Raw genomic sequence first — 14,619 nt, forward strand, 5'->3', positions numbered from 1 at the left:
CATTGTTGTGGTTGTTGTTCCGTGTTTAAATTATTAATTGTGAACCTGCTCTGTGTCTCAAGAAGTTTTGTAGCAGCTCGAAATTTTGTATCTTGACTTTTTCATACCTGAGAAATCAGTGTTGAACTCTAAATAAAGAATATTAACCATGTTCCATTTTAAAAGTGTGACACTGCTTTGTTCACCTCAAGCCGCACGGACATGACTCTTTTTTTTTTTTTTTCTTTCCTCTTTATTTCATCAAACAGCAGTAAAGCATTATGATAAATACAATATCAGATTTATCTCTTGTGAAAAAACAAAAAGATGAAAAGTAGTTGTGAAGGTAAAAGCAGCGCTTAAGGCCGTCGATGTGGCGAGAAAACACAACTAGTTCATGAACTGAAGTGTTTCATGAATGTAAATTACCCGACTACGCTTCAGATTACTCAGCCGCTCTTAGGTTTTAGTTCCCTTTATGAATTCATCCTGCAGCGTTAAAAATAATAACTTGTGATATTCTGTATAGTTCACAAATAACACGGAAAGACCAAAACCAAGAAAGTGTAATCGAAGCCTGAGCTCTTGTTTTTCTTTCTAGTTTATTTGGACCAAATGTGGATAAAATAGTCCCCAAAGTATGAAAATAGTCCCCAACAAATGCATTATGTTGTCCACAAAACTACAGTGCCCAGCTGTTGTAGGAAATTACTAAACCTATTTTAAAAGGGAAACTATATCTAATTATATTAGATACATATATTATATGTAGATAAATATTATATATATATTCTCTTGTAAGACAAAACAAATGTTGCACTAATTAGTAAACTTCATGGTGCAGGTGTGCATATTTTGGTACATTTGGGGCGGTACATTAGCTTAATTATCTTAATGCTCAGCTTCAGCTCTTGACTGTAGGAACCAATGGGGGCGGAGCTGAGAGCCACAGACAGGAAGATTAACACATTGTGGGTTTTGGGCTTTTCCCTTTATTCTACAGCATAAATTATAAAAAAAAATAAAAATATTCTTACCGTAAGGAGCACTAACACTGAGAAATTGCGGCGTTTTTAGAGGGGTCAAAGACAAGCGAACTAACGTGGCGTTGCATTTTTATTTTCTTCCTTATTTCTAACAGAATGTGCTTAGTTTATAACTTAATAAAATAAAGAATTAACAGTACTTAGCTAGAAGTTTACTGCTAGGAAATAAAAGAAAACTGTTGGGAGCCTAAATTTAAACCTGAACCAATAAACTTTTTTCAGGAAGTACAATACAATTTGATCCCTTTGAGTGTTCAAAGTGTAACTCACAGCCACGTTTATCTGCGTAAAAGACTACGGTGAAATTATGCATAGAGAAAAGATCTAGTGGTTAAGGTCAACTCCCAAACGATTCCGCCGACATGGGCCGACCTTGTCGTGGTTTCCGAGGCACTGTGCAGCAAGGTGGAGCCCAGCTCAGGTAAGGCTTCGTGGTGCTTAAAAAACAAACATTGGTTGATCAGAAGGCGAGTAAAGAGCTTTCTGCAGCGTTTCTCTGATCCGGGATTCAAACGTCTTTACAAGCGGTAGGATGCAGCATCGAAGGCTTTCTCAGCAACACGGGTACAGCTGAAAGATATGTGGAACCAAAACCAAGAGGTTATCTCACCGCAACTGGCAGAGAGAGGGAAGACCGCAAGAACAAGTCACTGCTTGGTGGGAAAAGGTGAAGCTCCGAACGGGTCGAGGTCCCGCGGCTGTGAGGAGGGCGGTGGCGGACGGTGGTGGACGACCATTTCTGTGAAGGGCACCGCCCCGAAATCATCCATGCTGTCGTCTCCGAGAGCGCCGTGAAGGGAGCCCGACCAGGACTTGCCGTTGGCTGCTCCCAGGTCGCTTTTGCTTTCGGTGATCCCCTGATACTGGCCGTGCCGGCCGCCGTCCAGAGGTTGGAAAGGCTGGGCGCCGAACGGGTCCAAAAGGGCCTCGTCCGCCGGCAGGGCAGCTCCCTGGTCCTTCCCTTCCGCCATGGTTACATCGACGCTGATGTTCTCTTTCGAGTCCGAGGTGCTGAGGAACTCGTTGCTGCTCTGCGAGTCCCTCCGGCCGACCTTCTTGTGTCGACGCACTCGCTCCGGCGTGCGGTACGTCGGCTTGCCGGTCTTGCGCCCACCGGTCGGCGTGCCGTGGTGGCGCTTGCCGTTGCTGCTGCCAGCCGCGGCCTCTTGCTTGGTTTTCCTCTGGAGCGACGACAGCCGCTGGAGGCTGCGCTGCTTCAGCCTCTGCTGCTGCGGGCTGGCCGGCTCCTCGAAGGACGGCTGGAAGATGTCTTCTGCGCTTCTGGAGGTGGCGGGCGGCGGCTCAGCAGGGCCCGGCTGGAAGGGGGAGAAGCCGAAGACGTCGAAGCCCTCGGGGGAGACGGGCGGCGTTTGGCCCATCGGGACGTCGCTGCCGCTCTTGCCCGACTTGGAGAGGTTCCGGTTGAACGGCGCTTTGGTGAAAACGTCAAAGTCATCCGCGGCTCGCTGCTCCTGGCTGACTTGCCTGAAAGGCGCTTTGGCGAAGATGTCCGAGCTTACTGAAGGCCCGGCGGGCGAAGTTCCTCCGAGGAAGGGAACGGCACCGAAGACATCCACGGAGTCCACAGCTGGAGCAGCGCTCCCTCCGCCGGGCGACTCGGGAGGGGTGATCAGCGTCATGGCCGATTCCTCCTGAGGACTCTTTCTGGCGGTGGCCGAAGCGGCTTTCCTCGAGCGGTTCTTGACCCTGCTGGGGTCGTAGTCCGAGTCAGAGCTGTGCTTGTCCTCATCCTCCTCTCCCTCCTCCTCAGAGTCCATCAGCAGAGGCCTCTGTCCTATATTCTCCGGCTCGGTGTCTTCCCCATGCTCGCTGTTCAGCCCTTCTTCCTCCTCCGCCTCTTCGTCCTCGCTGCTCTTTGACGAAGGAGAGTCGGACTCGAAGTCACTGTCGGACTCTTCGCCGGGTCTGCAGCGGCTTTTTCGGCCTGCTTTGTGCTCCTTGGCCGCAACCGCCGCCGGCTCTGGACTCTCTGCAGGGGTTAAGACGACGGCAGCAACCCCGACTTCCTCATTGGTCGACTCGGTCTTCATCTCATCGGTACCTGCTGAGACGAGACACAACTAAAGATTAAAGATGCAAAAGTTAAAGATGCAACAGTCTCTTGAATGTGCAATTCAAGTTTTAACCCATCCGGATACTTTTAAGTTTGGAACAGAAGGAGAATCTTGATGCCAGCCCAGATTGCTAAATCTGGCTAAAAATTACCTTAAACCTGCATTCTCTCTAGCGTCCATCAGGGGGCGACTCCTCTGGTTGTATAGAAGTCTATGAGAAAATTACTACTTCTCTCTTGATTTATTCACTCAGTAAACATGAGTTCATGGTCTCAATAGCTAGTTTCAAGCCTTCTTCAATACAGCATTTAGTAAATTATGGTTCACAAAGTAGGAACCTCGGTGTGACACTCGACAGTCAACTCTGACTGACAACATTATCACAACAACACGTTCCTGTAGGTTCATGCTACACAACATCAGGAGAATACGTCCTTCTCACCCAGAAGGCGGCACAGGTTCTGGTCCAGGCTCTGATCGTCTCGCGCCTTGACTACTGTAACTCCTTCCTGGCAGGTCTACCTGCTAATGCCATTCAACCTCTCAACTGGTCTTTAACCTCCCGAAATTTACCCACACTACTCCCCTCCTCCGCGCCCTTCACTGGTTACCGCCCACATCATCTTCAAAACATTGGTACTTGCGTACCGTGCTTCGAAAAGATCAGGTCCTATCTACATCCAGGACATGGTAACACCGTACACCCCGGCCCGTTCACTCCGCTCGGCTTCTGCCAATCGGCTTGTAGCTCCGTCACTGCGAGCTAAACACTCAAAGTCACGACTGTTTGCTGTTCTGGCTCCTCAATGGTGGAATGAGCTCCCCATCCATCAGGACAGCAGAAAGTCTCTACATCTTCCATCGCAAACTAAAAACTCATCTTTTTCGACTATACCTTGAATAAGGAAAGTAGCACCGTAGGAGCACTTAAATGGCACTCACTGATAGCACTTTGTAGTTTAACTTTATTGAATAAATTGTACTTTCTTAAATCTTGTTGATCTGAGTTTGTTGAATGCACTTATTGTAAGTCGCTTTGGATAAAAGCGTCAGCTAAATGAAATGTAGAGTATGGTTTAGGGCGGGGCTACCTTATGATTGACTAAGAGACTAAAGCCTAGTTTATGGTTCTCCGTCACGTCGACGGCGTACTCGAAGTTCTGCGTCGAGGGACCGCGTTGCTCTGCAGTTAACCGCCATGCTGCCAGGGGGGTGTGCCTGTTTGCCTGTGTGGTTTCAGGGGTTATAGCCGAATTCCGGTCACAGTAAACAATGGCGACCAAGTTGGAGCGGCTGCATTAAAGTTGGAGCTCATCAATGTTGAAGAGCAAATGCTTATATTGCAAATGTTGAAGCGCAGGCGGCAGAGAAGATGTTTGCGGAGGTGGTCTGTACGACCACTAAACCGGTCGAGGCTGGGAAAAAGCAACTGCCGGAAATTACGTTCCGAGCGGACCAATCAACGCATCAACGCGACGCGTAGTTAGGATTTTTTGGAGGTGCGCGTCAGGCTACAGCGTAGGGTTCGACCTGACGGAGAACCATAAATTAGGCTTAAGAGCCGTAAATGTGGTCTCTTCCGTTCACTGGTTGCAAAAAAAACAAGATGGCAACGGCCAAAATGCAGAATTCCAATCTTTAAAACATCCACGAACCAATAATACAAGTTTTCATTTCCTCAGAGTGCCTCTTGACCCCATTGACCTCTGCATAATGTTGCATTACAGAAATCAGGATTACTTGGTTTACGTTTGGAGGAAGTCCACAAGTACAAATCCCGAGCAGAAGGAGCAGCGGAGGAGAAATCACTGAAGCTCAAATATGGCCCGAAAGCTGCTCGGACTCCTCTCCTCTGACCCGACGATAAGAAGAAATGAGACAAGCAGCTTTTTTTAAGATTCGCCAAATTACTTTCAGATTTTAAATCTCTTGGTGGAAAATGATTCAAGCTGCCAGTCACATCCTTCAGAGTTTAAAAACAAACTAAATAAAGCTTTGTCCTGCACGAATCTTCATCCATTTCTATAAATTCTCACGCCTAGGCATTTGCTGGAGAGAAAAAAGACGTGTCAATTTATTTCCAAGAGATTTGCATAATGACAATTGAAGAGATTAGCCTAATTAGCGAGTGGATGGTCTCCAGTTATATAGAAAATAAATTGTGCCATACACAATGAGCCAATTCATTGTTCCCCGTGAGTGGAGACTCGATACCAGAGAACAGAGCGGGACCCCCTGCTGAGAACACGAGGATGGAAACCGCTCTGTCTTCAGCCCAAACTGGCAGCATGTTACGACGGACCGGCCAAGAGCTTTTGTTGTGGATCAAAACTAAAGGCAGCGATGAAAGATGATAAAACATATTAATGCAGGAAGCTCTCTGCATCCGTGAGCACGTCTTTTAATCCCGGGTGAAGACGTCAGATTTAGTTAAGTGGATGTTTCTTCGGGGAGGAAAGATGCAGGATTACATCAGACACAGAGACGTGGAGGAGGAGACATGTGGTCTGATGGGAGATGGAGTCTGTTGGAGACGTCCGACAGCAGGAGCTCAGAGGAGCCGCAACAAACTCCACACTGAGGCAGACTGAGCGGATGAAGCTGCAGAGAGGCGCCGCCGAGCCAAAAAGAAACGGCCCCAAACTTCTAGAAATACTTCGATTTACAAAAACCTGTTGAACAGAACATTAATCAATAGATTTTTTTAGTGTTAATAATAAAGTTTTCTCTCTTTTTGTATCAAATCACCAAAAGATATAAAAAACCTTTTCGTTTTTTAGAAACGTTTTAAAAATATGTATTCTCTGCATTTGACCCATCCTTAGTATTAAGGAGCAGTGGGCAGCCCTGATCGGCGCCCGGGGACATGGCATACTGGCTGGAATTCAGCATCATTATAAACATCGCCGTCCACTTCAATCTCTGCTGCAACGGACGAAATAATCTAATTTATGTGATTTTATTCCAACAACACTGAGGAAAATCACTTTTTATGTCGATGTTCATTTGTTCTCACGAGGACTTGTGTTCCTGAGAGATAAATACATGGACAGACATACATACATATAAGATACATACATTAATAAATGTAAAAGAAATAATTACATTTAAACATTAGTAATATGTTGGTCGAGACGTTTTGTTTTGCTCTTTTACAAACTGAATCCTTTAGTCTGTTCAGTTTTGAATAACAGGATTAAAATACTTTCATGAGCAACTTCTCCATTTTTACTCTGCAGAGCTTCAGAACCTGAAGCCAGAGAATCCATTCATAAGCAGAAGTGTGTTAACCATATTATTATTATTTTGTGAATGCAGATAGTTTAAAAATGAGAATGTCAATTATTTAATAATTAAGTATGTTGCTTCAAACTTTTTTGGAAAATATGTATTCCAAGGCCCAATATTTTCCTTTGTCTTGGCTATAATTGGCTATAAGTACATTGTGTGTTATTAAATGAAATGTGACAGCATAAGTGTAATAACACTACAGACAGAAGACAGTTGGAAGATGTTTAGTTAGTCACCACGAGGTCTTGAAAAAGTCAAAGTCTACTTAAAGAAAAAGAAAAACAGCCACGACTTAAAGTGATCTGGTTTTTCACCATCAGGATTTTTTAACGACCCGCCCCCTTGCCTCCTGCTACGTTTTGATTGGACGATAGAGAGCTCAAACAAAGACAGCCATGTTGACAGCAGGAACATCTTGCACACGGTGTAGTGGTGGAGAGACTAAGCTTTACCTTACTTAACAAAATAAAAGGAATCAAAGTGAATTTGGATTTTGAATGGTTTTTTTTATTTATCAGTTACATTCTATAAAGAAATACATTCACACTCACAGTATGATACAGGACCGTTTTTTTTTTTTTTTGTTTATTTTTTTACATAGTCTGTTGAAAAAACAAAGATATGTAGAAGACAACTTATTGATCTACAGGTTGAATCTTTCTGCAGGAGAGAGGAACTAAAGAGGCGTGGCCTTTTCACTTCTAACGATGAACTCAAATAAAAGAATAAGAAACGTAGTGACCTGTTGTGTTTCTAGCAGGATGTGAAGCTGACAGAAAGAAAGAAAAAACCCTTGAAGACAGAGAAGATAAAAGCACAGAAAACTTGCAGGTGTAAAAAATAAAAGTATATATAAAACAACATATTCAACGTCTGTTTGCTTGTTCATCCCATAAAACCCTGGGATAAAAAAAAAAAAAAAAAGAACATTAAAGTGCAGTTAATGGCTCTGGTTGACCCTTATCCACACTATAGATCCATCCACCAGTACACATGAACAAGATGTTTCTGAGTATGGCTGTCTTACGGAATGAAAAATACAAACAAAGCAAATTAAAATATAAAATCCCTCCCCTCCCTCAACACACTAAAGTCCCGATGATAGCAGGCAGCGGTATGAGCGGAAACATGAACTGTTCTCCGTAACTTACCTTCACATCGAGTTATAGTTTAACATATTTGTAAAAAAAATAATAGGAAAAACAAATTCATTTCATGTCTGCGCGGATGGCTGAGATGGGTCATTGACAAACAGCAGCACAGCGAGCGCATCACAAACATACAGCCCTTTAGGATTGTATGGATAATAATAAAAATAAAGAAAGGTTCACCATTTTGAAGGGTTTACATTTACACTCCTGAACGAGCCCTCAGACGGTTTAGAGCACAAAGTTGTGTCAGTTGGTGTAAAACGTCTAAAAGGTGCTAATGGTGTTAACGTTTTTTTTAGTTGTTTTTTTTAAGAATTGGTCCAGTATGGAGGGAGAACGCTGTGAGGGGCTCAGATTGTTATTCTAAGTGTCTGATGACATTGTGGGAAGAACCCAACAGAGAAATACAAGGTGCTGGTTGGCGAGTCATGTGACTTGTGAGCCTCAGAGTTTGTTGTGTCGAAGGACAGAGAGCGTAGACTGGAGTTATATAAAAAGATATTTCTAATGTCGTGGCTGAATGTTTAAGATGATCTCCACATTTCAGAATGAGACTCCTCAGAGCTGACGGACAGAATAAGATAAAGGTTGTATTTCTCTGTGGGGTTCTTATTGTGATGATGTCAGACGTTTACAATATTATAACAATCGGAGTCTGTGGGGGACAAAAACAAGAACTTTAAGTGGCCGGACGTTGCAGTCGGTTGAGCTTAGTTTATAGAATACACATGAAAGATTGTCCCCATGAGTCACAAACACACAAGAATATGGAGGCAGAATAACTTCTTTTACCTCCCACAAGGATTGAAGGGCTTTCCTTTCATCCAAACTTTGGGAACTTTGAGGAAAACAGAACTGTTTTGTTCAACTAAACATTTTAATTCAGATAAATTTAATCTGAGACCAAAAAAAAGATAAAGAAAAATCAAAATGCCACTCGAAAGCACTTTGCAGAGAGAAATGGAAACAAAACGACTTCCGAAAAGAAAAAAGAAAACTTAGAGTTAAAAAAGAAAGAAAAGGTGCAGTCACACTACCAGCAACCTAACGTCTGTGACTCGAGGAACGTCGGTCACCTTGTAGGTTCATGCGTTAGTAACACAGAGACGGTTCCGAATAAATCTCGGTCGCAGTAAGTTTTGACTCGTCGGGTGAACACTGGTTATGAAAATAAAAACCCCGACTGATTGCCAGCGGTGTGTTTGCACAAAGATATAAAAAAACAAAAAACAACTGACACACCGACTGCACAAACATAGGAGGCTAACAGGCTAACAGGCTGATCAAAAATGTGGCTTTTCTCATGCCAGCCTCTAAGTCCCAACATCGTGGGTTTATTTGACCTTTCTGGGTTTTAAATTCAGTAAAAAAAAAAGAAAAAAAGTCCCTTCAACCTTTTCATTTTTTTTGGTTTACCAATTAAACTGAAACCGATTTGTAATGAGTAACAAGTGAAGACGACTAAATATTTCCACACCTACATTCAAGTGCTTATGGAGGTTATGTTGCATCGTTAACTTATTCTACTCTAAACTGTGGCATTGAGCATCTTTAAGGACACTAGAGATGAATTTACTCGAGAAAGGAAAAGGAAAAAGAACCCTCGCCGTGGTTCAGCGTTGATACAGTTCATCATGAAATCTAGTCAGAGTTACAAACAGTGTTTTCTAAGCCGAGTCACATTTCAGGAACAGGAAGAGAACAGAGGCACAGAAGCTTATTGCCGCCGCGGCGATATTAAACCTTGAGCAGGTCGTGGAGCCCAATGGGAACTAATCAATCCGGTCGGATGGCGAGCGAGCGAGTTAACGTCGGCCACACCGGAACAGCCGAGGCTTGGAAAACTACAAATGTCAATTTATGAGGAATCGTTGAAGTTTTAATGGCCGAAGAGGGTCGAAGGTGTTTTGATGTAAACAAACGGCGAAGAGCCGCAACTTTTAGATGATTAGTAAGTACCAGGGCTGAGTGACGTTTGGGGCTTTTTTTTTTTACAGGATGAATTAGGATTTTAAATCTGCTGAACAAGCATCAAGAGAGGGATGCATCTTGATTCCTTATGATCCTGTGCTCCAATATGTTCTGTTGTCAAATAGAGAAATAAACAATAATTGTACTTATGACTCATGACATTAGTTCAAAGACGTGGTTGTTAATTAGAAGTGTATAAGATTTGTAAGTAAAAATACCTGGTGATGCATTTTCTGAGTCTGATCTGAATTGTTTTGCTCTCTTGTGTTTATGACTCAAGAAACTGGTGAAGAAAAAAGATTTCAATCATTTTCCTGTTTGTTGGTTGTAATACTCATCTTGGCCACAAGAGGCTGAAGTGCACCACTACTCCTTGTTTTATATTGGCACTAATCTGCCATTAGGGAAACATGTCTCATCCTATTTTGAATATGGGCGAGTAGTGCACGTCAGCCCCTTGTGGTCGGAATTATTAAACCACAAATATTTGAGGAAAGAAGAAAAATCCACCACAGAGGAAAAACCTTAGAAAGAAAACCTTTTTCACATGTTCTGAAGTTTTAAACAGCAGAGAAAATTCAGATCAAAACATGATTCATCAGATATTTCACCGCTCAGGGTTTCCATGTGATCTATAATTAATGTCATTGTGGACGTTGGACGTCACTCAGCCCTAATTAGTACCAGCTGTGTGTCTCTATGATCATATTGCTTTTTAGGAACAGCAGCAATGTTCTGCAGCCACGTGACTTGATGGACACAGTGAGATGGAAGATTTATATGCACTGAAGAAAAAAAAAGAAAAAAGTAATCTTACGCAAATGAGCTAGTATTATTATGTGTATCTTATGTGTTAGTACCTTGAACATGCCATTTGACCCAGACAGGGAATGAGTTGCCTCGCTTCACCGGTGAGCTACAGAGACTCAAAACACTTCCAGCTGACTCGGTTTGTTACAAGCAGGGCAGTTAGGGATGACGGCCACCAAGCCCCGGTATTAAAAAAGGTGAGAGATAATTGTAGGGAATTAAGAAAGGGCTTTTACCGCTTCACTGACCTCTAGGAGGCTCTAACGCACTTTCCCCTTGTTTTATACCGACAGCAGAACAACTGATCGGACTAAACATTGGGAAACAACAAAAATCGGACTGATCATTGGTTTTTAACGCCCCACTGTGGGAGCAGAGGAGCTGGACAGAGGGTGGGGGTGTGGGTGGGTGAGGGCAGGTGGCTCCACAGTGTTGGGTCCTCTCTGCAGAGACTCCTCTAAGACTTGCCTGCGCTGGCCACAAAGGGGGCCGAGCCGAACAGGTCCTCCGGTGACGGGGGGTTGGCGGAGGAGGCGGGCTGGCGGTCCGTGTCCCCGCTGGCGCTTCTCTCTGCTTGCTGATCTGTATGAAAGGTTACAAGTATACAACACTTAGATTTTAAACAGCTGTGGAACTGAGCGAAAGGTTTTCTTTACCCAGCTCTGAATATGAAGTCACTTGTAAAATGTGGAATTGTTCGTCAGTCTGGTCATGATTTATTTAACTCCTAATAAAACATGTCGTGTCACAACCTATTGTGGTACCAAAACTAGAAAAGCATGCAGAGAAGAGAAAAGTTCTGTCCAGGACGGCATCTTTAGAAATGTTTCATTTTAACCCTCTGAACCCCCAAGAAACCTGCCGGCGTGATTGAAAAGCATTTTTTCATTTAACAATCTCCCAAACGATACAGTTTCGTCACAGCCAGAAGCCGTAAAAAATAAAGAAAAAACACACAACATAACTGTCAGATTTGTATCTTTCTGGTAGTCATCGAACACGTCAGTCAGAAATCAAAGCTATAGTTTAATATATATATATATATATATCTATATATCTATATATATATATATATATATCTATATATATATATAGATATATATATATATCTATATATATATATATAGATATATATATATATAGATATATATATCTATATCTATCTCTCTCTCATGGATTCTGCATTTTTTCTCTCTACATTAGTAACACAGGAAGAAACACACCCAGAAACTGCTTTGGTGGTTCAGAAGGTCAAAGCAAGATAAATCATTTAAATAACTGCCGGGGCCACTTGCTTGCTCTCAGCATGTCAAACTCCCGGTCAATCAGCTCCTCCTCGGTCAGCCTGGAGAAGTTGTCTTCTCCAAACGGGTTCCAGCGAGACATGTCGGGCGGGTGGCTGAACGCACTGCTGCCGCTCTGAGAGGGCGGCGGCGTGACCCCGTCGGACGCGAGCAGAGCGTTTCTACCGGGGAGACAGAAGAGCGGAGACGCTTTGTAAGCATTAAGAGATAAATACTTGTACAAGGGAACATTTTTTTCCCTGAACTTTCAATGACAATCTGTGATATGGCTGCATTTTTTAAAGAAATAAACAGAATTTTCTTCCATATGTAGTGAGACATACATGTCCGACAATATGATGCGTTCAAGGGACATTACCTGGGGTTATTGTAGGACTGTTCAGCTCCAGCTCTGGCGCTGGCAGCGGCGGCGTTGTAGGAACCCAGTGCGATTTGGAACTCAAGAGGGGAGGACATGTAGGAGAGCGCCTGCTGAGCGGAATGATGCTGCTGTAGATGATGCTGTTGCTGCTGCTGTAGATGCTGCTGTTGCTGATGTTGTTGTTGTTGTTGTTGATGATGTTGATGAAGCTGCTGCTGTTGCTGCTGCTGCTGCTGCTGAACAAAAGCCTGTTGGTAGTGGTGCAGCTGTTCGGGAAGAGAGGGGAGAACAAGGGGAAGGGAATCAGGGACGGACCTTTTGACTTCATGACGCACAATGACAGCAACGAGATGAAATGTTGTTAGAAAACCAGTTTGGGAATTTGGTAAAGCCGGGGACACGTGTAGGGGGAGGGGTGGAGGAGTGAGAGTCAGCAGCACGTTGGACAACAAAGTGAACAAACTCAACTCAGGCCCATTTCTTTAAAGCTGCGATGCAAACATTCAAAGAAAATCATTCTGGCATATTTTAACCAATTCTGTTTTGATTAAAATGTTGATGCTTTTTAAGCAGAGCAGGGTAAAAAACTACTTTAATTCATTTCTTTTTAGGGCAGAAAATCTCCAAAACAAGCTGAAAAATGAAAAGTATTAACACATGCGAGTTCGGCTTTGGAGCCGAGAGACCGGATCTTTTCCCAAGTAGCAAATTTACGAGCTCATTTTAAACCGATAAACAAGCTAAAAATATTGCCATGTGCTTTGTTCCCAGATTATGTGATGAGCAAAGCGGTTCGTTTCTTTTGCGCTCCACAGGTTCTGTTTGGATCTCTGAAGCCACAACAACCCATTTCAACTTAAAACCAGCGGACGCATCTCGCAGCACTGTTCGGGGACTAAAAGCTCAGACATACGATGGAGCAACACAGTGCAGATCTTTGCATAGAAGAAGGATTTTTACGTGGAAATAAACTCAAAAATAACCTATTTATTATGGTTCTCGTTTCTATTTCTTTGAATCTTGCATCGCTGCTCCGTCCTCGCCTCCTTTTCAGGTTTTCTGAACAAACCATTTTATTTACATTTTTATTTATTTTAAGTACCGCACGAATTAAAGCTGATTTGTTTTCGTTGCACTGCGTTACACATTTTGCAGCCACTTAGCAAAGCTCCCTCCTCACATCGAGCAGGTCTGAGATCGCGGACGGAAACGCTGCTGTTGAACACTTCGCAGGTATCTTGGGAATAAGGAGAGCAATGTTGTTGAGAGGCGCTCTCTTCCCCGCTTCATATGTCAGGATGATGCACGGAGGAAACGGCTCCGTTTCACCCTCTGTTCGATCCCCTCGTGGGCTTTCGCTCAGACCAGATTGCCTCTGAAATAAAAACAGATGGTGGGAAACGGAACTAAAAATTGCACCGCCCCAGCAGAGCAGCGCTTGGAGGGACCTGTGTTTGTGTGTTTGATTCCGTATCTGCGTAAATACTAGTTTTTCTGAATATTTGGACAGAGTCGGTAGGAAGTTTTTGGAGCGTCTGCTTCCAATGCTGCTTGGCACAGCCGGGGAGGCGACTCGACTGCCAGTGTTTGGAACAGAGGGAGCAATTTTTAGGGCCGTTCTGACATTAAATGAAATGCTCGGCTCCGTGTTACTTCACGCTGCGTCTCCATGTGTTTCGCTGTCATTTGCTCAAACTATTTATTGCAGTTTTGGACGGAGATCTTCTGCTCAGAAATTCGGTCATGCTTTAGAGTCGGAAGCCTCCTTGGAACGCAAGCAGAAGTTAATGCAATCTGATGAAAGTCCACTTTAGGGCGGACGGCAAATCCGGTTAAAGCCGTGACGTCTGACAGGACTCACCATGGCGGCGTACTGAGCCTGGGCCTGAGCCTGGGCCTGGGCCTGGGCCTGAGCGACCTGCTGCTGGTACAACGGCTGCTGCATCATCAACTGCTGCTGCTGATGATGGAGGAGAGCTTGGTGCTGCTGCTGCTGCTGGAGGAGAGCTTGGTGGTGCTGCTGCTGCTGCTGAAGCTGGAGGGACTGCTGAACAGCCTGTTGGTACTGAGGAAGGTAGTAAAGATCATTAAAAACATTTCAGGCCCGATCCCGATGTCTTTAGCAGCCAAATCATATAGTTCACACGATATTCAACCTGTTTCTTTACAGTTCTTTTCACACTTGACTTATTTATTGTATAAAAGGCATTAAGTAGTATAAGAATATGAATTATGCTGTGTCGCTGTGGAGGTCGGTTTATGGCGTTTTGTCGGTTACACATCTCAGTCGATGCTCTCATCTCAGTCTATGTTCACATCTCTGAGTTACACTCGTTGTCTTTTTCATTCTACACAGTTTTAGTTTGAACGCCTTCTGGTATTATGGAGAATAATGCAGCGGCTCATTTAGCATAAACGCCATCTGCGGAGGTTCCAACCATGGTGCCAAGCGCAAAAATAAACAACGCCCTGAACCCTCGGAGACTTAACTGGCGACACCCGGTGAACGGTGGAGCGTTCACCGGGTGCGAGGGCTGGAAGTTGTATGAATACGAACAAGACAAATATGCTACGTCATAACATGTTATGAACAATTGTGAGTGTTTATATTATGTTCTTTTACTCTTCGAC

General features: G+C 43.8%; 1 protein-coding gene across 1 annotated transcript in view; it reads right to left on the reverse strand.

The window, feature by feature from the left end:
• Nucleotides 1–1,300: 1,300 nt before the first annotated feature.
• The window catches only part of bmp2k (BMP2 inducible kinase), a 43,723-nt gene continuing 30,404 nt past the window's right edge, over nucleotides 1,301–14,619 (reverse strand). The window contains 6 exon segments of the mRNA XM_079222169.1: nucleotides 1,301–3,100; nucleotides 10,805–10,900; nucleotides 11,615–11,622; nucleotides 11,625–11,788; nucleotides 11,986–12,254; nucleotides 13,850–14,053. Coding sequence (XP_079078295.1) covers nucleotides 1,673–3,100; nucleotides 10,805–10,900; nucleotides 11,615–11,622; nucleotides 11,625–11,788; nucleotides 11,986–12,254; nucleotides 13,850–14,053 — 2,169 coding nt within the window. The 3' untranslated portion in view covers nucleotides 1,301–1,672.

This window comes from Taurulus bubalis (genome assembly GCF_910589615.1).
Source record: "Taurulus bubalis genome assembly, chromosome: 8".
Lineage (NCBI taxonomy): Eukaryota > Metazoa > Chordata > Actinopteri > Perciformes > Cottidae > Taurulus > Taurulus bubalis.